Raw genomic sequence first — 25,973 nt, forward strand, 5'->3', positions numbered from 1 at the left:
GCTTCTTTCAGTTTAATGTAACGGGATCAGATGAAATGGATGAGAATCTCAGAACGGATCAAAACTGGACAAAAAATTAGGCCAAATAATCAGAATGGAAAAGGGTCACACAGCACAACTGTTACTTACTCCTCGTGTGTACTCCTTTGTAGTAGCGATTAAATGCCATCGCATCATGCTGCTGGATATCAGACTTCTTCCCCAACGGGACTCATGCAGACGACACAATCCCTTCCGTGACAATGCAGCCAGAAGGGGAGAAGAGGAAGGAAATATGTACTTATGCATTAAATACAATACAAAATCTCGGAACTACTACTGCACTGGAGACATTTTTCTGATTAAGAGAATTCTAAAGGATTCAATTTACCAGGCACGGCATGCCAATGGGTTGAACTACTTACTTACTTATAAAATATATGGTTAATGTACATACATACAGGAAAAAAACAGTCTCAGAAAGAGTGCATTTATTTTATTTTAGAGGGGCGATGAACCGTTAAACTGAAGATGTGATAGGGTTACATTTCGTGTAATGTAATGTGAGTATTTTTCAAAAGTAATAAAAAATGTCTCCTTTCAATTGAATTCAACTGGTGGTGGTGGTGGCGTGGCGTGGCTGAATTAACATCCATCGAATGATATAAAAACACTTTACGAATGTTTACTTTTCTCCAAAAAATATTACGGTATCGAGCAACAAAACACGACATGTCTCATTTCTGGTAATATTTTCTTTATTTGCGTTACCGCTATGTTCCCACAGGACGAATGAAATGTAAAGAAAACACCAGTTTTATCAAATCTCAGAGAGAAAAAAATGGTTAATGTGTCTCCTCTCCCTCCACCTTTCTTTACACTTGGCACATTCAAAGTTTGATCTATTTTTGGTCTTTTTTTATTTCTTTCATTGTCACACATTTCTTCTTCTCATGTGTCAAATTTACTCCTTTTATTTGAAAGGAAAGGGTGAGAGAGGAATTCAAGTTTTGTGGAAAAGAAGAAGAAGAATTCATGAGAATTGAGAAATTGAAGCTGGTCGGATAAAGAAAGGGTTGTTACAGCTTTTGATCAAAATCCAACCAAACCTTCATTATTGTCACCTTGCTCCAAAAATATCGAATCTTTTTGACCTAATAATATCCAATTTCTTCTTTTCTTTTCCATTTTCGTGCCGAAAGAGCATCAAAGAGTTGAACTAAACGCGTAAAACTAAAAGTGTTACGTTTCTCGTGTTTTTTATTATTATTTGTAATAAAAATTCTATAAAAAGTTTTTTTCCAATTGTAAATTTATCCTCGTCGAGTAACGTAACCCTCTCCTCCCAAATTTTCTCACATTATCCAAGAAGAAAACAAACAATGCAACTGTATCGAATCGTACGTACGTATTTATCAAATATGGGATGAAAGGGTTGCTTTACACGAAACCTTAAAAGGTCGAGGAGAGGAGTTTGAGAAACACTTATTTTCCAATAAAAAAAAATTTTCTTTAAACAAGATGCTGAGCTAAAATGAATGTTAATAAATATGTACATGCAACGAGAGTGAAAAGTTGGTTGGGTTGGTCGAGATGTGATGTGTGGTAGCCAAGGTGGGCAGACCTGTGAGATGTATGACTGACAGGCGTATGATTAGAGGAGATAACAATGAAATCAAGAATCAAAAATTGAGCAAATTTTGGAAATCTGCTGCTTCTGTTTAATGAACCCCTTGTCATGATCCCATCCCAATTCAGACATTCATCATTAAATTAAAGTTTATTGCTTACCAAACTTGACTACCACAATTTACAATTTACTCCCTGCGGACATGTCAAAGTGCAGCAGGTAAGGTAAGGTAAACCATTTCATTTCATAATCAAAAAAGTTTATGAGAAATTTTTACAGTCATAAATCATCCCTTTGCCAGCCGCAGCAGATCAGCAAGTCCAATAACCCCAAAAAGCAAGAAGCGTCTCTCTCTTTCTTTGAGTAACAAATTCAATTTTTGGAAATTTAAAACTGGATTAGATATAATTATTAAATACTTATTATGCATTGTTGTTTGGTTTCGGCAGTGGCGGCGGAAGATAATTTGGACCATGAGGGGACATATTATGCACCTCGCAAAAAAATGCCATGCCTATTTTCAATCTCACGAAATTTTTTTAGGAAAAAAATCCAGAATTTGAAAAAAAGTTGGGTGTAAAACAGTAATCTGGAAGTACCAAATTTTCATGAAAGAAAATTCAAGATAATTTAGGAAATTTAAAATCTCGCTGATAATTACAAAATGAGTTTCGTATTTTAATGACACTAATTGGTCATAAATTTAATTAATTATCTTGACATTGGGGGAATATTTTCATACAATTTTTAACCTATAGTTTGAGTTAGTCGTATAAATACCCCCACCACAAAATTTCCAAAATGTCCCCATGTCCCTATGTCCCCACCCTTCCGCGGGTACTGCCTCCCTTACAAGAATATATAAGCAACGACTCCACTGCAATATACAATTTCACATTTCCATAAAATAAAATATCCCCAAAAATTGCACTCGAACGAAAACACCGTTGTAAACTTGTTGTTTGTGTGTGTGACGCGTAATAACCAGGTAATTCATATTAACCTATCTCCATCCTCCAACCTCCCTACTCCTAAGTTTTTGGAGTTATAGCCGAACCAACTTTTAATCTCGCTTTGGTTAGATTATTCCCCTTATTTGAATCAATTAACTTGGGATCAACATTTTATATCTCGGACGTGAAGAGTCATAACCATTACCGCATTTGCATATTGAGTTTCGAGTATCGAGGTGGAAAAAAGGGTTGCGTTGGGTATCAGAATTGACTTTGGAAAGCTGGTTTTCTTTAAAAAATCATCCAGTTTCAGATTTAACAATTTGATTGCCCATTTACTCAGCTTGCTTGAACAATTTAAAATGTTTAAAAAGCATTTATAACAAGAGAATTACAATAACCGTCCCATTAACATTAGCACCAAGCAAAACCAGCTCCGTTTTATTATGCATTTCTTATTCTCTCACAATTCTCAAGAAGAAGAAAGCGTTTATTGTTACAGGTGGTGGTGCTGTTTTTATTTATGTATAAGATATTTTTTTTTACTTTCTTAACATTTCTCTCCTCTCCTCGTACATAGATATCAGTTTCCTCGAGCAGGAGTCATTTATTTAATGCATTGTATTCCATTACTTACTTACTCTATTCGGCTATCAATAATAATATAATAGGAAAAAAACGATTTGATATTTTATCATCGACTCCTCGACCACCAATGAAATGAAATGACCAAACTTTGAGTAGTGTGTGTGTACCTTGATTCATAAAAATTTACTTACTGGGCTGGGCATAAGTATTGACATGGATGGATGGATACATGCCCAGACAGTGGCCGCGGAAGGGTGTGGACTTGGACAGAGGGGCAATGTCCCCACGGTTGTTTTATGGCCGCATCATCTCCCCATCTTATATAAACCCCAGCCTCCCCTACCCTACAATATTAGTGTCCCCAAATGTCCCCACACCTTCCGCGGCCACTGTGCACACTACAGTAATAATTGAAATAAAAATAAAATAATGCCCCAAGACGAAAATTCAGGCAACTTTTCTGTTCCACTTTTGTAAATATTTAGAATCAAATTGATTGGTCACTCTCTTTTTGATGCAGAAGTCTGCTTTCATTTTAATGAAAATGTCACACAGGAATGTTGATCATGTTCGTTCACATTCTGCTGCTGCTGCTGGTTCTGTCGTCTTCATCGATTTTAACAAAGTTTGGATATATCATGTAGTTTATAAGAAAGAAAAATGGAATACTTATAAGGGGCATCAAGATCATCGAAAAAAAATGCTTGTAAAGTTTTTAAATTTGTAGAATGATTCGACAAAAGTATTGAATAGGTTTAAATTAAAGCTTGTTACAATAGAGGAGAAGAAGATGCCCATCTCGTCCTATGTATCGCATTGGATGGACGAGGGACAGATGATCAGAGAGTGAATCCTTTTTATCTCCAAAATCATAAATTGTTGAGAAGATGTTTCGTTTCCCGAAATAATAAACGCCTTATTTTTAACTAAAACATATCCTTCAAGGCAAGCTGAAGTGAAGGAAAGCATTACACAGAAAATTGGAATGAGACGACGATCGCCCCTTCTCGATCAAGATTTCACAACTTAATTTTTATTCATTAGAAAGAAAAACGCTTGATGAAAATCTAATTTCTTTTAATCATACGGAATAAAAAGACTGAAAGAGGAGGAGAGATTGTAATTGGTAGTGGTGGTGTGTATGTCGAATCCAGATTATAATTTGGTGCTGGTGGTGCTGTGGTTCTAATTCCGAAAAGTTGTGCGTAATAAAATAAAATCCATGTACCCTAACCGATCGAATATCTATCTCAAATTAATAATTACTGGGATAGTGGTAATGTAATTACACATATTTGATACTCGATACACCGCCGTAACAAAATGGGAGAAGAAAGATTATTATTAATCTTGAGATGATCATGAGTCGGAGATTTTTGTTCTAATTCTCTAATCTTCAAGATCTCAAGTAAAATACAGTCCTCCAATTTTTTTTAACCCCTTTGTAATTTTAGAAAAAATTGTCCCTGATTTCAAAAAAAGATTGGTGAACTATATGATTCCAAGTAAATAAATAATTGGCAAAATTAGTACCACAAATTAGTTCAGGCTACCAAAAAATCAGACCCAAAATAGAGCAACAAGTGTGTCTGTCTGTGTGGGGGTTACGTAGACAGACAAATGGTTGATTACTGCTATCATAACAGGGTACGTACAAATATGTATGACTCGGGACGAAATAATGATAACAAAGAGGGATCCTGTTACCAAAACGAAACCTTTTTCTGCCCCAGTAGACAAAATGGTCATTCCCCAATTTGTGAAAATTCCCGACAGTCAAGTTAAACCGACAACCCTAATTCATGGATGTAATGATACACCACCCAAAACCAACCCAAATATGTACGTATGACGACTCACTTTCCCCTCCAACAAGAAAAAAAAGAGTTCTTAAACCCCGAGATTTCAGCGATGATATGATGCAGACACCGTTTGGAGCCTATTTCTTGCAAAATCTAATCATCGATCATTAAATATTTTTTTAAAAGTGCAGCCTTATCTTGCCCGAGTTAGATAGCTATTAATAATTAAGGTGGGTATGATAAGATCACTACAACTTTTTATTTTTTCCGAACATTTTGCTAATCTTCGAACTTTATTCTAAATTTGGCATGATCTCCGTGTGTGCAAAATTTCAAGTTGATTGGATAAGTTTTAGGAGCATAATTGATACACAGGCAGAAAGTCATGAAGGGTACATAAGTCCTGGCTCGGGCTTTAAAAAAATGAACATCTATGAACATCAAATCCTTAAAAATTCTGGACTCTAAAGTTTTCCTCACAATTCATAAAATTTTATATCATCAAAGCCATTACAGTCATTCTAAAAAAGCGTAATAACATTTTCGTCCTTCTTCCTCCTCATTACAGCAGTTTGGTTAATCAGCCAAAAACACTTTATTTTACGGCTACATCTTTTCTTTCTTCCTTCCCACATAAATTTTTCTTTTTCAAAGAATATACTTGAATTTGAATAATTTTTATTGGAAAGGGTTCCCAAGTACGTAAATACGTACACATTTTTGTGGACAAAGTACGGGGAAGTGCATTCAAGAAACTTTTAAGTAAATGAGTACATATGAAAACTGTTTGATTTTCCTTCCTCCTCCTCCAGAAGAGACCAAGCCAACCATGCCGATGACATGCCAAGCTAACTTTAATTTTTTATAAGAAACACGACACTTGAATACACAACATGCACGTACTTAAGCTTACTTATGCAGACACGGCATATTCATATTCATATTCTTCATGGCTAAATTCAGTAAAATAAAAGAACCTAAATTTATACAAGGAAAACATTAAAACGTGAAATGATTGCTTGCTTGCTTTGACTTTCAAGAGGTCTCTGTCTCTGAGTAATATTTTTTTCTTGCTTTTTGCTCGCTTTATTAAAAGCAAAGAAATATCTACGTGGCGTTGGAAATAGGCAGTCATTCCGAGTCCGAGGTGGCATTTATTCTTCATTTCATTATTTACTTTTATCTTATCAAATGCTAAATGCTGAAGCAACAAGAAGACATACTTTACATGTGTGGACACACAGTGGCCGCGGAATCGGGGTGGGGGCAGGGGGGCAATGTCCCCACGGTTGTTCGATGTCCCCATCTTATATAAACCACTCCCTCCCAATGGCAATGTCCCCACAGCTTCCGCAACCACTCGAAAATGCATACATATTTTCATTCACCACTTCCACAGTGCCCGCGGAAGCGTGTGGACAGAGGGACAATGTCCCCATCATCTTATAAAAACTTCTCCCTCCTACAATTTTAATGTCCCCACATGTCCCCACGGCTCATCTTATACAAACCCCTCCCTCCTACAATGTCAATGTCCCCACGGCTTCTTCCGCGGCCACTGTATCCCTCTTCTCCCATACGTACTTTAGTTTACTGTTTAATTATTCTTTTCTACTTGATTCTCAGAGTTTCTCTTCTCATTTGTTTATGCAATAAATTGTTTGCTTGGACGAACGAAACTAATGTTTGTGTAATTTTGTTTTTGCGTTTTTATTTTTATGGTTTAATTTAATGTGGATGGACGTTTGGACTGACTCTCTTCAAAGAAATTCAAAGTATGGCAGGGCAGCAGATTTACTTAAGTAAGTCTGGCTTTTTTAACGCAGGAGAGACTTTTATTCACGATTTTTCTTCCATTTTTTATGACTTGTGCGCATTTGTCTTAAATACGTCACCCAGTACAGAGAAAGAGTGAATTATTTCTTGTTATACAAGAACACAGTCGACCGCAATTAAGTAAGCGGAAGCTAAAAGTATGTACATCTTCTACATAAAACGGAGCGATAATTAAAGTCTGGTTGGATTTTTGGCTAATTATAATAATGTCAATGTCGCTTAATTCTTCAGTCTCTAAATTCTTTAACCCTTTTTTCCTCAAGAGCTTGTTTTGCTCTTGGAATATTAAACGGTTTCAATTAATTGTATGTATGTATGCTTAAAAATATTTGGAGTTCTATTAATACTTGATAAAAATGTGTATGCAGTTTTATCTACCAGTGTTTCGGGGGTAAAGTAACGACATGCAAGAAATAAGGGGGAGAAAGTGGTTTCTTGCAGGGAAATATTTTGACCTGGAAGAAATGCAAGGCGCAAGAAACTAGGTCCCGCTGCGCATACTTTCATACGGCGCGTGGCTAGATGGCGCTTATTTCTCGCACTTTCTCCCAGTTTTTAGCACCTCGCATTTCTTTTGCTTTGCACTTTTACGAAATAACTGCAAGAAAGTGTTTTTTTGCAGCTAATTTGACCTGCAAGAAATGCAAGGCGCAAGAAAATCCTTCTCGCCGCTATACTTCATACGGCGCGTGACTAAATCGCGCAAATTTCTCCCAGTTTTTAGCACCTCACATTTCTCCCGTTTCTCCCAGCTCACCCGCAAGCCACGAAACCCTACCTTTTCCCAACTACTCGATAATTATCCTGACAATGAACGATGATGACGACGATACGCTTACGTACCCGGAATCGAATCGATGATGCAACTCCGCCATTAATAATATTTGCATTCAAATTCATGTCTCGTCCCGAAAAAAAAATGAAATCTTGATTATTATTATGATTTTCTTCATTTTTGTCCAAAAGTATTGGAGGAAGGCATTAATTTCGAGATGCAATCGTCCCAAAATAGAAAATTACTTTTTGATCAGAGACAGACAGCACCCTCCTGTTCTCGAGCGAGATAAGGGGAGCAATTAGAGGAGAACATTGAATAAATGTGTGGGTAGAAGGTTCGAGTGGACGTACAGATTGAGAATTGAGATCCATTCGGTCGTCTTACAAAACGGAAAATTTGTTTGATGCTGATAAGAATTTACTCATTAATGGACGCAGTATGTGGTCTTTGATTGTCTTGAATCGTCAAACTCTTTGCAGCGCATGCAATATTATTCAGGTCTGGATTCAATCTGCATCTACATATGTGCATACGTACGTAGCAGTGGCCGCGGAAGCTTGAGGGGACAGAGGGGCAATGTCCCCACGGTTATTCGGTGTCCGCATCATCATCTCCCCATGTTATACAAACCCCTCACTCCCCTATCCTACAATGTTAGCGTCCCCAGATGCCCCCACGGCTTCCGCGGCCACTGTAGTCAGCTAATAAAAAATTAAAAGAACGATGCTGAAGAGAAACAGGAGTGAGCAGAAATCAGTGAAATCCAATGAAAATTGGTATTCAAATTTTAAACGAAACACCCAAACAACGAAGCAAGTGCAACTGCCAGTTTGGCTGACTGACTGACACTTGACAGTTTCTCAAAGATATTAATAGTTTCCCTTCAAATAATCGATGAGATAATCCGAGGTGAAGGCATACAATTGGGTGGTTAACTATTGGCCAACCAAATGATGCGAAATGTGTGGCTAGCTACTCCTTATTTTTAATTCTGTATGGGACACGCATATTCATTAGAATTGGGAGATTTTAAAGGATTTTTAGAATTTAAAAATGGCTACCTATTCATTTACATAAATTACCAGAGGGCGGATATGTATGCATTTTCAAGTTTTTCATTTGATGACGACCGACACAAAAATAGATCACAAAAATTTCGAAATATTGTTGCGTATTTTTAGGTTTTCAGACATATAAATATTTCCGCTATTATTTGAAAAAATACGTACGTCTTTTAAATTTTTTTTTCAAAAATGTGTACATTTTGTAAATATTTCAACGATGTGAAACAATTTTTTTTTGTTCGAAGAAATTGGATCTCAAAAAAATCCAGAGAATTTATATTCAAAGATGCAAATTTTATGAAAATTCTTCTTTTTTTCGAACATGCTTTGAAACTATTTTGGCATTTTTATTAAAAACATACATATTTCAGCGATTCTTCCCATTTAAATACGAAGGAACGAAGTAGAATAGCATTTTGGGGAAAAAATGAGACAGTTGCTGACAGACGCTGGGAGGTGGTCTTTACGCCGTTTTATACCAACCCAAATCTCAGCGATTTCACCAAAACGCGCATGAAGAAGTATGAACCTCCCCTAAAAACCGACGTTTTTCCTGTAATCTCCCAGAAAAAGTGAGAAATCACAAATACTGGGAGATTGACAGTAATACACGTCGCGTGTGTGCTGCGCTGCTCCTGCGTAACGCCTCCCTCTTCTCAAACGCTTCATTAAAAACCGGAAAGTGAATTTAAAGTGAATTTCTGCAACGCCCACACAAATTTGTCAAATTTTTTACGAAAAAATTCACCTCACACATACACATTTTTCTTACGTAAAAAAAGAGAATGTCCGACGAATGCCTGATTTTTATTATGTAAGCGAGTGAGTAAGTGAGTAGTCCACGAAACTCACGAAGTTTGCTGGGTGCTGAAGCTGAATGTGTGTATCGTGTTACAGAAAGTGCACCCTTTTTTACCTTTTTCATTACGACATTGGCCCATTTGGTTGTTCGTTGAAGGAAAAAAATCTCGCTTCTTGTTCAAAGTCTCATTTTGCCTCATGTTGCCTTCTGCTGGGTACGATCGCTTTAAAGCCTTGATATCATCTTATCGTCACGATTGTCTAAATGCACGTGATAAGAGAGGTCTCATTTTGCCTCGTGTGTCATCCTTCTTCTTCCTTGGATACGGGATTAAATAGATCGCTTTAAAAATGGCACAAAACCTTATCTAAAGATAAGAGAGAACTGTTCCAAACTAGAATATTTTTTTATACCAAAATATATAAAAGTGGAAAAACTAAGCTCATAAAAATATCCACCCAGGTGAAGATGTTGACTTTAATGAAGACACGGGCCCTGGCTGGACGTCGTCTTGCCCAGCTACCGACCAGACCACTGGTCAGTCTGCTACTGCTCATCTTCTTCTTTTTTTTGTGGAATTTTTATTTCCAAGTGTGCATGAGCTTATTAAATAAATTCAAGGAAGAAGCAAAAGTGCACCTGACACTGGAACACCAAAATAAATTCAAACTTATTTAAGGGGAGAGACAAGAAAATTATAATATTTAACCGTCCATGAGGAATTTTCCCTTTTATTTTTGTGATATTCACTGCTCGGAAGGATGATAGATTTGGTTGACGGAATGTGGTGTGCATTGTGCATTATGCTCTCCGTACTAAAAAATATGACACATTCAAATTTAGAGAGTTGAGAAGTCTGGAAACCGAGGATTTGTTTTTTGCTTTCTGCGGTGTGGCAGGCATGTCGTGGCGTGGCGTGTGCATTGTAATAAGAACATGCATAATGTTCCAATCGGATTGTTCTCCTCCATACTGTTCCTCTCCTCATCTGCATCTCTCCAATAATACCGAAAAGCCAACCAATATCTAAATAACTAAATAGCTCTTCTTCTCCTACTCCTGCTGCTGATTATGACTATTGAGTGCAAGACACAGGAGGGATTTTGGATATGGGATCTTTCTCCCGTCAAGTCAAATCTCTCCATCCATAATTAATCATTGTCCAAAATTCTTCTTTCAATATTTTTTGTCTACAACAAGACGAAAACGAAACGAGCTAAGAAAGAAAGCTATACGCATTTTGGAAGTAAAGATTTCAGTATTTGGTTCACTGGTGTGTCGTTCGTGGATAAGATGGCTTTTTTTCACTCTTTTCTTATTATTATTATACTGGAAGAAGAAGAAGAAGAAGCAGATCATATGTCTCGAGGCTGACTTGGCATGCTTTTGTGTTTGTGGTCTCTGGTCTGGTGTGGTACACGAGTATTAATGGGGTTTTATCCCACTTACGACGTGGACGTGGACTTTATGGTAAAAGAGGCTCTCAAAGTAAGACAAATAACGATAGATTTTTCAAAATGAAATGAGCTGATAAAAGAAGGATTCCTTCAAGGTTGGGCTACTCATCATCATCCATAATATAATAACGTTAACGTAGCGTTGGTTGGATGGTGGATAATAAAATAAATCTCTCCTACAATAACTTAACTTCCATTTAACTCTTTCGTTTCATTTTGTATCTGAGGGAAAAAAGTTTTTTGAGAGATTTTCAGTTCAGAACGGGGGAAAAAAAGTTGAAACACAGAATTTGAAAAGAGATGAAAGATGGGATGGGATTTATTAAATGCCCTTGAGCCTACTTAGGAGGAGAGGAGAGAATAGGAAGTTTTTGGTGCATTCCTTACATACACTCTTCAATAAATTGATCATCTATTCACCAGTACAAGATTGGTGGTGGTGGATGATGCTGACTAATAATGATGATGCCTACGTTACATACTAATGGCAGCATTAATGAAGTATTATGTTGTAATAATAATTATTCTCTGAATATTGGGTATATTTGTGGAGGAGCGTGTCTCTATTGGGCTTAAACCCAAAGCGAGATTAAATCAAACAAGAAGTTAAAACTTGTATAAAACGAAGGATTGAAACACGTGTAATCCCATCTGTAACTTGGACATTGGGAGTATTTGCATATTACATAATAAATAATATAACTCCGTCCCATTCCAAGGACTCCTTGAGTGAGTGAGGTGTCAACAATTAAAATCAATCGATAACCACAAAAAAATAATTTGCAATATTCTTTTTTTGAAGTTTGTACTACCCAAATCAATTCTGAGAAGAAGGATTGTGATAATATTAGTGGCTTACATAACAGATAAATATTTTGTGAGCAGTGGCCGCGGAAGGATGGAGACAATGTCCCCATCATAGTTATTCCTCCATCATATGCCTATCTTATATAAACCCGTTTCTCCCCTACCCTACAATATTAACGCCCCCGCATGTCCCCACCCCTTCCGCGGCCACTGTACACTCTTTGGTGGCCTGGCCACTACTGCAAAAATAATGAGAATTATATTGTCTAATATTTATATTGGAGTACGTATCTACAAGCTTAAATTTGGAAACCATTTATGGATTTCTTCAAAAGATTGGTGGAGTTATACAATCTTTTGTGTTGGTCGTGTTTTTCTCAATTTTTTCACAATTTACCATCCACCACAATTTTCTCTCCTTTTGGATTGAACACCATTCAAAGTAAAATTGATAATGGTCACACACTAACCAATGGATGGACATGCCATTAGAGCGAAATGAATTTTTTATCGTCACACACACAGTCTGGACTCAAGTCCTTTCTTATTATTCTGTGTAGTAATTTGGTATTCAAGTGTCCATGCACCACATTTTCCATGAACGGACGACGAAATGAAATGAATTACGTAAAGTAAAAGCAAAACAAACTTGAAGCAGGGGCTTAAAAGGATTGGGTTTGTTATATTCTGTTGTGTACCTTGTTTTGCACCCCAACTTACAATTTACTTGCTTATAATGCCGCGTTTTTCAGGTCTTTTTCATTGTGAAAATTTTACAAAATTACAAACAACCATCTTTTTCATGGGGAACAATCAGGCAACAATGGCTCGCCAGGATTGAAAAGGGTTGAGAAGAATGGACGACGGACTTTCCAGCTTTTGGATGGTCCCCGTGTTGATTGAACATTTATGGAAATCTCTCCCTGGTTAATGTGGCTTATTTAAATTTACGCCTTATTACAGATTCTTGTTCTCCCTTCAGGTAAAAATGGGTACGTAACAAGTCATGGTGACCAGTGGCCGTGGAGGACAGAGGGACAATGTCCCCACGGTTGTTCGATGTCCGCATCATCTCCCCATCTAATATAAACCCCTTCCTCTCCTATCCTACAATGTTAATGTCCCCACACCTTCCGCGGCCACTGATGGTGACGGTGTGGATCCACATATTAACTAAATACCAATCTATGAATACGAGAATGGTAGTGGTGCATGAGTAAGAATTTTACACGGCCATGTGGAGTACACCAATCTATACAAAAAATCACCCTCTTCTTCATACCTTCTCAACGGTGTTGAATTCGTTTCCAGTCAGTATTCATTAAATGTGAGATATGTACGTGTACGAGTACATCATCAAGTAGAAGAGGGTACACACGAGGGTTTGATTAATTAGGGAGGTTTACCGCTTAAAATTGTCCAATTTTTCTCCGTCCTCGGCATTTACCGATATTTTCAACCCTTTCCAACATTGGAATATGTATATTTGAGCCATTTGTAAATATAATTGCACCTGACTTTAAACCTCCGAACCCCATTAATACCAATCACCATTGGGCCAAGGAACAAATCCCTCATAAAAGTGGAGACAGCAACTGCATTTCATTTTTTTCATACCATCTTCAACTCCGCGTCTCAATCAGACTTTAAAAATATAAAGATAGATAAATAAATAAATAGGCACGCTAACAAGAAAAGTGAGTACTTAACAGAATCAAAACTAATATTTCCTCATCATTTTTTTCACCCGTAACTCGACATGATGTCCAATTTCTTTTTTATACCACTTTAAAATCCGAAAAAGTGACAAGCGGAATTAGCTGTGGAATTAGTAATCGTATTTCATTTCAATGTTTTTCTTAGTTTTAAGTTGATGATACCCTAAAACCACGCACCTGACATTGGATTTGTGGACGTGGACACATGCTCGTGTCGAGATGGGGGCCTAAAGTGTGTCCAAGTTGGAATTTACGGTGCATGGGGAATGCAAGTCAAATTGGTTGGAAGAATATTATTCCACGCTACTATTTACTATTAACCACTTGTAAAGGAAAAGTACATCTCATCTGTACACCCTTTGAAAATATGATGAATTGTTGAAATGAATATGGATTGATGTCTGTACTGTAGCGGAGACGGAATATTTATGAATTTCGAGGCAGTTGTAAGCAAGATGGATTATTCTTTCTATTTATAAAAATACAGATAATTTTGTCCCTCTCACCAATTGTTTGACCAGTTACTTAAAGAATTCCTCCTGCGATGTGATAAATAGACAAAAAACTGGAGAGAGAGAGAGACTTCTTAATAACTTGTGTGACTCGATCGAGTGTTTCTTTTCTCATTCTTCATCGAAATAATAATAATACCTGAGTCCAAAAATTATCATAGTCATCAACCAAACCACATCACCTCACCTCCGTATTTATTCCTTATTTGTTGTGCTTCACCATGCACTTTTTTCAGAAACTGTTAGTCAGCCCATTTATTTCTTCTTCTTGAGTCAACTTCCACTCGTCTCAAATGTGCTTAAAAGTGGTAAAAAGTCGCACAAACCAAGTGTCAAGTGAATGTGTAAATATTCGAGTTCTTTTTTTAATTTTTAACTTTTCTGCACTAACAAATATTATAAACCCATCAAATTTTTGGACTCGCCATTGCCAAATATGATTAAGAAAATGAGTAAAGTTTTTTGAAGTATTTTTGCTTAGGTTGGAATGACATTTATAAAATTTTTATTTTTCATGGAGATTTTTTTTAAATATATTTTTAACTTTTCTGTACCATCGAATTTTGTACTTGTCAAATATCTATGTATGATTAAGAAAATGCGTAAACGAGTAAAGTTTTTTTTTATGTTGGAGAGTGACATTTATAAAATTTTTATTTTTCATTCCCATATTTGGCTAAACTCTTTCCCAACATTTGGTTTGGTTTTGGTGCATTTGGTATTTTGTTTTGCTTTTCATTGTAAAGATTTATTTAAGGATTGCGAGTCAGATGAAACCATTTAATTTTGAATTGAATGGGGATTATCATTAGAAGCATTCATGCGTCAAGTCAATCCCAACCAACCAGCAGAGGCATAAAGAGAGAAGGAATTCTAAAAATCTTGCCAGCTAAAATACGTACTAAATATGATAAATAGTTAACCATTGGCCGCGGAAGCTGTGGGGACATTTAAATTGTAGGATAAGGGGAGGACCGGGTTTATATAACGTAGAGGACATCAAAATTGTCCCTCTGTTTCCGCGGCCACTGTCGTAAATGACGGAATTATTTTGATTTTATTTTTATATCTGCTGAGATTCTAAAAGGAGCATGCATCTTAATAAATTTATTTATCCTCGAAACAGCGATTAGTGACTGGCTGGTCGGTTGCTGCTTTCCTTGAATCGAATGATGTGTAAAAAAGAGATTGAATACTTGTCGGTGATGCAATCCCCCCCGTGGGTCCCATTGTTCACAAAGTCCATTGTTCCTTCGATAGATATTTTGGAATTTGAATTTTTTTCCGTAAATACAAAATATATACCCCCGACTCGCTCGGACTCTGATGGACATCACCAATTCACCACCACCTCGAAAAGAACTACTTACAATTACTCCTCAAAAGTACAAATTGCTTTGCTTCTACTAACTCGAAAATTAGTCTCATTCTGCTCCAGGCATGTATGTATGGTTGTTGCGTAATAATTGGCTATATTCTCAACAATGTCGTATTTTTGCAGCGAAAAATCTAAATTTGCTATGTTTGTTCAGAATGTGTTGATTGCTAAAACAGTGGCCGCGGAAGGTGTGGGGACATTAAGATTTTAGGGGAGGGAGGGGTTTATATAAGATGTGGGCATCGAATAACCGTGGGGACATATTGTCCCTCTGTCCACACACTTCCGCGGTCACTGTATGTACATAATCTCCCCTTAATTTTGAGCATTTTACTTGGTGTGTAATACCACAAAATTTGGAAAAACTTTAGTTTTGACAGGTTTTCTTACTAGGAATTGAGAAATTTTGTAAACCACGGAGGTGGTTTATTGTTGGGGACATTGTCCCACCCTTCAGCGGCCACTGATTGATTGCTAATCTTAACAAACTACTTAAGGAATAGTAGAGCCGAGTCATTTTAATTGAAAAATGCGTGTACACTGACCTTGTCGATGTCCATCCGTAATTCCATACAAACTTAGAAGCTCCTTCATCGTATTTTCGGCAAAATCGTTCAGCACGGCGGCACTGGGGTGATGATTGTTGTTATTGTTGTGGGCAGAAATGTTATTGTTGTTCAAGTGCGAACCACCACTGGGGTTCGTGGTGCTGCTGGGAAGCACGTCCCCCGTCCCCCGCGCCTCGTCGTAATGCTGTTCGCTGCGATGACCCGCCATCCGGAGGTCCATTCCCATCCCTAATCCGAGCGGGATGTTGTTACTCACCGCGGCCGCGGCAGCGGCGAACGAATGATTCAAAAAGGACGCGGGGTCGTTCACATTATTGTTTAAATTGCTTAAAAGGCTCCGCACGGCGAGGGCTTCTTTCTCCTTGGAGGAAGAGTGGGAGGACTGGTGCCAGGATTTGCTGGAATCTGGGTGGATGGGATATTGAAATATTAGTGGAATCACGTGATAAATTTGCGACTTTGGTGCAATTAGTAGGTCTGGTTAATCACAGTAAAAATTTTAACCGCTTTCCTGCAGAAATTTGGCCCAGTTTTTTTTTGCAGAAAAACTTTATTCAGAGCGTTTTATGCAGAAAGCGCAGAATTATGCACTTACGGTTTTGCAGAATAAAACCGATAGAAATTTTCTACAGGTTAAAACTGATAGAAATTTTCTGTAGAATAAAAACCGACAGAAATTTTATGCAGAATAAAACCGATCAAATGTTCTGCATAATAAAATCGATCAAAATTTTGATCGGAAACAAATTTTCTGCAGGATTGTGTACCAAAAATTATGCAGAATACTTTATGCATCAAGCTTTTGTCAATTACTGCAGAATTCGACACACTGCTTTCTACTCGGGATGTTTAACATTAAGAGCGATCACTTACAATCTCGAAGGTCCAAGGGACCATCAATATGGGAAGAACCGTGATTATTATCCTCCTCAGAATTGTCCTCAGATTCACCGGATTCTTCCTCCTCATTGTTCCCCATCCCGTCCAAGTCCATTCTTAAGTCGACCCCATTGACCTTTTCCGGAATGGAGGATTCACTCGGGCTGCGAGGATTCTCATTTTCCTCCTCATCGCAATTCATCTCGTGGCCGTGGCGTTGTTGGGAGGAGGCATACTGCCGACTCGGTTTGTGATACTTGCTCAACTGGGGACGATTGTTGTGGTGGTGATGTTCCTGTTCCTCGTCGGAACCCGCATATTCCAGAATGTTTCTGGGTTTGAAGTTCTTCCTCTTATTTTTTCTCGAGGAAGAACTGTGCACGTGGGAGTCGGGGGATTTGTTGTTGTTGTTGGAGGCTGAGAGGCTGAGATCACATCCGATTTCACTGTATGGAGAAAATACAATGATAATTATGGATTTACGAAAAAAATGCCAAAATGTTTACAAAAAAGGGCAAAATATTAACAAAAAAAACATTTTCGCAAAATATAGCTTGGATTTTGCTCTGGATTTTTCATTGTCTCTGAGCAAAACCTTTTGTCTCACGTCGTTGAAATATTTACAAAGTATATTTATTTTTGAAAAAATATGTAAAATATTTGCGTATTTTTCAAATAATTGCGAAACTAGTTGAACATATTTCAGTTGAACATATAGCTAAACATATTTCTGAAAACTTAGAGATATGTAAAAAAAATAATAAAAAAATTTTAAAAAAATATTTAGAAATTTGTCTGGTCTGTAAGAGTTATTATGGAACAAAACCCCACAAAATTTGACCATCGGTCACCATCAAATGAAAAAGTAGAAAAAATAAATACATCCATATCCGCCAAAAATATGCATAATGACACCTTATCATTAATGATAAGTAAATGATAGTTTAAAATAGTGACAATTAACCAACTCACCTGGCACTACAACTCGTATTGTCCTCGTCACTTTCCTGATTAATATTTTCCGTTTCAGGACATTCTTCCCCTCCGGAGTTGGGTGGAATTCCCCTCCCCGTCGTTCCTCCGCCCGGCGTCGTTCCTGGATTTTGCATAAAAAACATCCCTGCCACGGTGGACATGCCTCATCCAATTTGTACCCCCACGATGGGTTAGCTCACCAAAAGCAGTGATTTATTGCTAGGATTATTATTAGCCCGCTTGTCAATCATCAGTGGGAATTCATCTCTTTTTTTATATTATTATACGTTCAAGTCCTTCCAGGTGTACATTTCAAGTATTTGCATTTGTATTGATGACGATTAAATCTTTGGTGTTGATCGAGGGTTGACTTGACTTTTGTTGATTTGATTCGACTGACTACGATGCCTTTTCCTTGCTTTGGTTTCTTTGATAAATCGTTTTTTAGCTCGTCTTCACGCTTCAGTTGACTCTTAATCCGTTTCTGGAAGTAAAAAAAATGAATAAATAATTATTTATTTAGATTTAAATGAAAATTCAAGTCGGACATGTTTTTTAAGAATTGCAACACAAATGTGTGCATGACATTTATGGAGGATGAAATATTATGAAAAGTATGCATATAGCCAGTGGCCGCGGAAGTTCTGGGGACATCTGGGGACATTAACATTGTAGGATAGGGGAGGGAGGGGTTTATATAACATGATAAGGACATCGAATAACCGTGGGGACATTGTTCCCCCTCTGCGTCCCCTCAAGCTTCCGCGGCCACTGCATACATACGATACGAAAAGAGAGAAGCTTTTACATGTGGCCTAAGTACCAATAGAATTACTCTAATGGAATCCATTAATCAATCAATATTTGAATTTGATATTTTATATAGAATTTAGATTTTTTTTTAGTAACGCATCAAGCCGACTTTTCTCATTGTGTCGTAATTGTAGCGAAATTCAATTCAAACAAACTGATCTGCATAAATACGAATGTATGTTCATATGAGGCATGCATGTTTATGTCAGTTTCATCAATAAAAAAAACGAGCGTGAAGCAATAATTTTTACGAATGAATGCTAAATGTGAATATTAATCGATCGTCAATCGTGCCTCACATCAAATCAGATATTCGATATTCAATATGTTTTGTGCTATCTCCCCTTTCAGCTGTAAAACACTAGCAATATGCAAATCTCGTAAAATATGTCTTTCTCTTATTCATGTTCGATTCAATAGAAATCAAAATTCATAGAGGAGGAAAATGAAAATGAAATAATAAAAATATGAATTCGACGTGGCCATGCACGTTTTTTTAAACCCGACGAACCAACTTTCCTTTTATTTATTACGGATTTGTACATATGCAAATATGAGAGAAATTAAAAAATGTGTATTAGTCACCTAACCTCACCTGCCTGCCCGTTTGTGTACGTACACCTTTTAAACGTTAGTTAGTTACTTAAGCATTTTTCATTAACAAGGTTTTTTTTTCGCCTTGTTAGTTAGTTACTTGGTTGACATGAAATAAGGTGGAGTACATATGTAAACAGTGGCCGCGGAAGCTGTGGGGACATTAATATTGTAGGATGGGGGGAGGGAGGGGTGTATATAAGATGGGGAGATGATGGGGTTATCGATCAACCGTGGGGACATTGTCCATCTGTCCCCACGTCTTCGCGGCCACTGTACGCAAATACAGCTTTTTTACTAGAATTATTTTCCTTGTACTTGATCATTTTTTGGTGTAAATGAGCGCCATACGACCGTCGTCGACCGGCCGCCTGTGCGTGCATGCATGGATTGTAAGTAAGAGAGTGCAATAAAATTAATAAAAATAATGGACTTTTGTACAGTGCATCACATGCAATGCATATTTTATTCAGGTCTTTTTACTTCTTTCATTATTTCGTCCATCCATTTAGTATTTAGCTCATTTTTTGGAAGTAGTGAGTCCAACGGAGATTTCAAAAGTTTCAAAGGAAACACCGGCGCCTGTAGTAGTGCGTACTTGCAGTGGCTGCGGAGGGGTGGGGGCAGAGGGACAATGTCTCCACGGTTATTCATCATCTCCCCATCTTATATAAACACCTCCCTCCCCTATCCTACAATTTTAATGTCCCCACAGCTTCCGCGGCCACTGGTATCGAGTTGGTGGAACCCTTTCCCTCTTTTGTGCTCAACCCGACATATATATTCATCTCTCTAATGTTTCCACGTAACATCATAAATCATCAATCATCAGCTGAAAATTATGCAAATTCTGGTCCAAACTGAAAATTTACAAGTAGGTAAGCTCACCAAATGGAGAATGAGTTTGAATATATGCTGAAAAACGAAACCAAGAGAGCCGGCTGTCTCTTTACTATTCATGGAGGAATCAACACACTGGATAGAATATCATTTCACCCTTCACCCTCCTTTTCTCATTACAAACCTGGTTTTTCAAGGGGAGCATGGCAGCACAAAACACGCGTGTTTTTATCAAAGAAGAAATGATATAAATGTCGAGTTTTTCAAAAGCTTTGTTGCAGTGTGATTTGCATCATTCTTCGCATGTATTTACTGTGGTGGGTCCGAAGAGATTCATATGAAAATTGTAGTGCAACCAGATAAAAATAGAAATATATGGGACGTGCGGGAAAATACGGTGCACAATGTAAATGAAGAATGACGTATTTCATACATGGATTATATGTACATGCGAAAAAAAATGATTGCAGATTTCGAGTGGATTTGAAATAGTGCTAAAAGTGTGTAAAATTCAAAATAATTTGAAATTGCATTATTTTAGTCGTGAAGGAAGTGTCTTTAATTTGTGGGCATGCCATAGATGAGCAAATTGAGACTTTTGCAAGGTCTAATTTTCCAGGTGAGACGAAAATCAATGCAAAATGTGACTACGTTCTCTTAACAGAATTTTTGGTGGGGTAGGTTGGAACACTGCGGAGGAGAAAGTTGACCATTTTTTAACGACACCACCACCACCACCTCATTTCTTCTGCATACTAATAACACCAATAAATCTTTGCTTTTTGGTAATAATTTATTTCCCATATTCCAAAAGTGTTGGTTGCCCATAAATATACAGCCTGCCAAAGTACCGAGAGAAACGGGAAACGATATGTTACATTACAAAAGCGGCTTGCTTTTGAGCCATTTTTAAATTTTAAATTTAAATGAAGATCCCTTTTATTACGGCTGCATTTCCAGCGTTTTGTAGCCATTTGTTTTTCCACAGTAATTATCACAGCAGGCCGAGAAGTGTATATGTATGGTTGTTGAAAAACACAATAAAAACCAAAAAGGTATATACCTAAAGCTGGATGGAGAAACTCTCTATTTAATAATAATACTGCCAGTTTTATACTATTCTTCTTCTCCTGGTTGGTGGTGGGTTTGATCAGTGGCCGCGGAAGAGTGGTGGGGGTAGAGGGGCAATGTCCCCACGGTGATCCGAAGTCCCCACCATCTCCCCGTGTTACATAAACCCCTACATATTCTACAATGCTAATATCCCCAGGCGTCCCCACAGCTTCCGCGGCCACTGTGCCTGATAAATATGCCTGAGTGAGAATGCGGTGCCTGGGAATATGACGAAAAAATGGGAGGGTGGCCTGGCCATCCACCAACATTCAACATTTAATGTGTAATTTATAATGATGAGATGACGACTCTCACATCATTCCAGTAGCAGCCGCAGCACCACGTCATGTCATCCTCGTTTTTATTGTGCTTCATAAACCATAAAAATATAAAAAGTGAACTCCTCTCTCTCTCTTCGTTGAATTTAAAAATTCAGAAATTGAATGTGATTAATTAATCCGACGAAGAGGAGACAAAAGCGGAGCAATGAGTGGCTAAAATCTTTTCAAAAGAACGCATCTCCCAAATGACCCATTTGTTACAACGGATAATTTCTGCTCTTTAGTTTTTAACCAATTGAGAAAATAAGTTGTGAATAATAACTTTTTAACAAAGTTAGATCCGTTGCACGTGGTTTATGCTATTTTTAATTATGAAGTCACCCTAAAAATTTAGACACTGCATTGGTTCATTGGGGAAGGCGAATAAGTGGCAATAAATTATTTTATTCATAGTTTACAACTACTTCAACATGACACAAGCAATTAAACCCTTATGCGTCCCTTGGTTGAGAAATTGTACATATTGTGGCTTTGTTTTAAAGCGTGTGAAAATTTAACATTTGGGAAATCCATGGAGCGAATTTGTCATGCAATTTATGCATGATTTTTCAAATTTATGTATGATTTATCAAGATGTATGTGTGTATAAGTTTGCGCATGCAATTCATGTATATTTACATATGCACATGATGCAAAGAGGAATTTCTTTAACAAGACTTCTTAACAGTGGCCGCGAAAGCGTGGGGATAATGTCCCCACGAGTGTCCCCCCATCATCTACTTATAAACCCATTATCCTACAATGTTAATGTCCCCACAGCTTCCGCGGCCACTGCTTCTTCTTAATTGTTTTGCCTTTGTATGAGTTAACGACCTAACCTAGCCCTACCTTCATTTTTCTCGCTACGTTATTTGCTGTGCACTGTATTAAAATACTACTGACTGGCTGCTACTAGTTCAACTAACTGGTACTACATACATACGATAAGATGTTATGCATGTTATAGTACGGCCGGTGGTCTGGTTTTGTTGTGCAGTCTGACTTGAACAATTTATTGAATCCAGTGCAGTCTAAATGCAATAAAGAATGCTGACACAATAAATTTGAGACTGTCAAAGTATCTTGAAGGATCTTGAAATATCTTTGAAATTTAAATAACACAGCAAAAACTTGAATCTTAACGGATCGCGTGGTAATAAATATTGACAAAGGAGAGAGAGAGAAAGAATAAAAGAGTGGGGAGAAAACCTGTTAAATAATCAGCACTCTCCTGGTACATATGTACAAATACGTAATTGTGTGGCAGTCTTGCAAATTTTATGTCAAACTGATTTGGACTTTAGGGCCAACTAACTAGCATGCTCAAAGTTATCAAAAAAGCCAAATATGTATGCTCCAATTATCCATATGCATGTGCATACTAATTTGTATTTCTGTGTGAAATTACAAGATTTTTGCGTATGATATGTCAAAAGAAAAGTTGTCTTGTCAAAGTGAGAGGTTGTCACCTGTGTTTGCATTCAGTGCCTCGGGTGCAAGTAACAACTTGCAAAAAATAACGGCAAGGAATTGATTTTTTGCAGCTTTTTGGTAAATATTTTGACCTGCAAGAAATGCGAGGCGCAAGAAACTACACCCGGCCGCTGTCCTTCGTACGGCGCGTGGCTAGATGGCGCATATTTCGTGCACTTTCTCCCAGTTTCTTGCACCTCGCATTTCCTGCATTTCTTTTTTTGCACTGTGAGAAATGTAGCAAACCCTGGATTTTTTTTGCACGAGTGCTTATAATAATTAGTGCGCAGAAAATCTCATTTTTGCAAATATTTATATCCATATTGCATATTTGTAATAAACACGATTCGAAAATACATACATACATTTAAAATTTTTACACAAACCCAATTACATTCAGTTCATAAATTTGTGTAAAAAAACTCGTCCACATTTTTCAACTATTGAAATCCTCGTTAATGACGTTAACGATGTTGGTGCATGCGACGCAAAACAAATTTTTGAGTGGGATAAATAAGTAAATGCGAGAAAATGAAAGTATTCGAATTCATTACGATTATTATTGGCATGCATTTACATACGTAAGCTCGTATGCATGCAAAAGGTGCCTATTTGTTGGCAACTTAAGATTCGTAACTATCTTCGTAGACGTTAATGATAAATAATCAATCGCGTTTTAAAATTAGAATGCCGCACAATGAGCAGCACAATGCAAAAGTTGGATGCAACCCTTTTCCATAAAAGCGTGTTCCTCTCCTCTCCCTGTAATCATGATGACGATGAGAACAAAAAGCAAGTAAACTCCGTGAATATGTGGAAGTTTGTGAAGAGAATAAAGGAAACATTTTGTTGGTCTTGGGTGTAAATGGAAGGAAAATGTGTTTGCATTGTGTGCGTATGTACATTAGTTTCGGGGAGGTGGGAAATATCCGCCCGTTGTTCAATCTCTCTTAAATATGTGAGCTTTATCTTCTTGGAAGAAGAAGAAAGTATGTGTGTGTGCTGCATTTTCTCAGCTTTTTGTTAAAAAGATGAAACTAAATAAATAGAAAAAATGAGACACACTTCACTCCAAGGATGCATATGATGCCTCAGAAGGGGGGTCTCCCAGGGGATGGGATCCGATTTTGGGTAAATTAGTGTCAATCTATGACAAATTTAATTAGTATGAAATTTGCGAAAGACGGGATCTCCCAATGGGCACGTTTGGCAGAGATATTTGCATCCGAAGAGGAGAAAAATGGCGCAGTAAATTTGGAAAGTGTAAATTTTGTCGACTTTACTGCACGTTTTCTCCTCTTTGGATGCAAATAAATCTGCCAAACGTGCCCATCGTGTCTTTTGTAAATTTCATACTAATTAAATTTGTCATCATTCCCACTAATTTACCCAAAATCTGAGCGCATCCGCTAGAAGACCTCCCTTGTCCGTACGACCAAAAAATTTCTACTGGTACATTATATGATCATTCTTCATTTTTCCGTTTCACCAGTCACCCAACCAAACCACCGCATTCACTCACTCACTTTTATGTATGTATGTACATATATGGACATTACTTCTTTGTGTGGTTTGGTTTCATCGTTTTTGTGGAAAATCTTAAAATTACATGCGTCACTTTACGGACAAGTGAACGAGACGAGAAGGAGTTGGAGATTTCTTTCACTAGAGTTTCTTCACATTTTCCTCTACCACGGATAAGTTAAGCCTCGTTAGGCTAATCTTAATTTTACTGCTGAAAGCCCACTACAACGATGTGCCAGCTAAACCCTAACTTTATTATTACGAGCTTCTCCTTTTTCTTGCTACTGTCCCGTCAGAATTTTGACTTTTGTGTTAACGAGTAAAAAATTTGAATAAAATTGTTGCGTAATGGAATTTAATTTAGTGTAACGTGATCCGAGGTTTTCACCATTTTAAGAATAATCTTTTCCTACAAAACATGACGGTTAAATATGAATTCACAGTTCATCATACACGTGGCTGCGGAAGCTGTGGGGACATCTGGGGACCTTTCCATTGTAGGATGGGGGAGGGAGGGGTTTATATAAGATGGGGAGATGATTAGGGACATCGAATAGCCGTGGGGACATTGTCCCCTGTCCCCACGTTTATGAGGCCACTGTATTTCTTAACAAATGGAACATCTCTTCAGTGGCCGCAGAAGCCGTGGGGACATTAACATTGTAGGATAGGGGAGGGATGGGTTTATATAGCATGTGCAGACGATGGGGACATTGTCCCTCTGTCCCCTCGCCCTTCCGCGGCCACTGCTCACATTCAAATAAAAAGACAAGAAAAATGGACGAATTTAGGATTTGGGAAATTGGTGGATCAAAAGCCGTTCTTTGAGACAATCTCAAGTAATAAATGGTCTGCTGACGGGCAGAGAAAGGGGATTCTTTCGTATGCACAAAGGATGAAAAGTAAACTACAATGTTAACAAAATGACATGACGATTGACCACAAAAAGCAATTTGCACAAATGTTAAAAAGCTTTCTCGCGCATTATTTGTTGAAATAATGAATATGGAAGCTTTATACTTAATAAAGTGCATATAGAGCTGGGAACCATTCCAATTTCTATGCTACCTTGTTACTTACTGACTTAATAAGAAGGTGGAAGCCGCATTAGCGAATATAAATGACCATATTTGGTCCTTTCGAGTAAATCTTAATCACTAGGAGGTCGGTCGGTACATAATCATGCCATGAAATTAAGTGAAACGGCATGAAATTAAATAACTTTGAGGCTGCTCAAGTTATCCGCATGTTTGATGGCGTATGTTCATACATATGTAAAATGTATGTGCTACTAAATAGTCTCTCTCTGGGCATGAAACGTTGCCGCATTAATATTCCTCATCATCAAGTTATTATCAAACTATGCTTTTTCAATAGTTGTATAATAGGGGTATTCACGAATATTTGTCGATTTATAAAAGATTGACGCGAAAAATGTACATTCGGAATATTTTTAGGAAATAAAAAGACGCAGTAACCTTTAGTATTTTACGAAGGTTCGTAATAAGCATGGAATTTGCATAAATCTCGTAAATTTACGCTTTTTAAATATAAAAAAAATCTATAAAA

The 25,973-nt window shown here is 37.4% G+C and overlaps 1 protein-coding gene across 7 annotated transcripts in view; it reads right to left on the minus strand.

Annotated features, from left to right (window-relative positions):
• The window catches only part of LOC110856166, a 147,475-nt gene that overhangs the window by 34,715 nt on the left and 86,787 nt on the right, over nt 1-25,973 (minus strand). For all 7 annotated transcript variants that reach the window (XM_035856882.1, XM_035856888.1, XM_035856887.1 and 4 more), the window contains exons 3-5: nt 17,725-18,211; nt 16,747-17,198; nt 15,850-16,278 (exon numbers count right to left, since the gene is read on the minus strand). In XM_035856882.1, coding sequence (XP_035712775.1) covers nt 15,850-16,278; nt 16,747-17,198; nt 17,725-17,888 — 1,045 coding nt within the window. In that variant the 5' untranslated portion in view covers nt 17,889-18,211. The remainder of the gene's footprint in view (nt 1-15,849; nt 16,279-16,746; nt 17,199-17,724; nt 18,212-25,973) is intronic.

This window comes from Folsomia candida, unplaced genomic scaffold (assembly GCF_002217175.1).
Source record: "Folsomia candida strain VU population unplaced genomic scaffold, ASM221717v1 Fcan01_Sc015, whole genome shotgun sequence".
Taxonomy (NCBI): domain Eukaryota; kingdom Metazoa; phylum Arthropoda; class Collembola; order Entomobryomorpha; family Isotomidae; genus Folsomia; species Folsomia candida.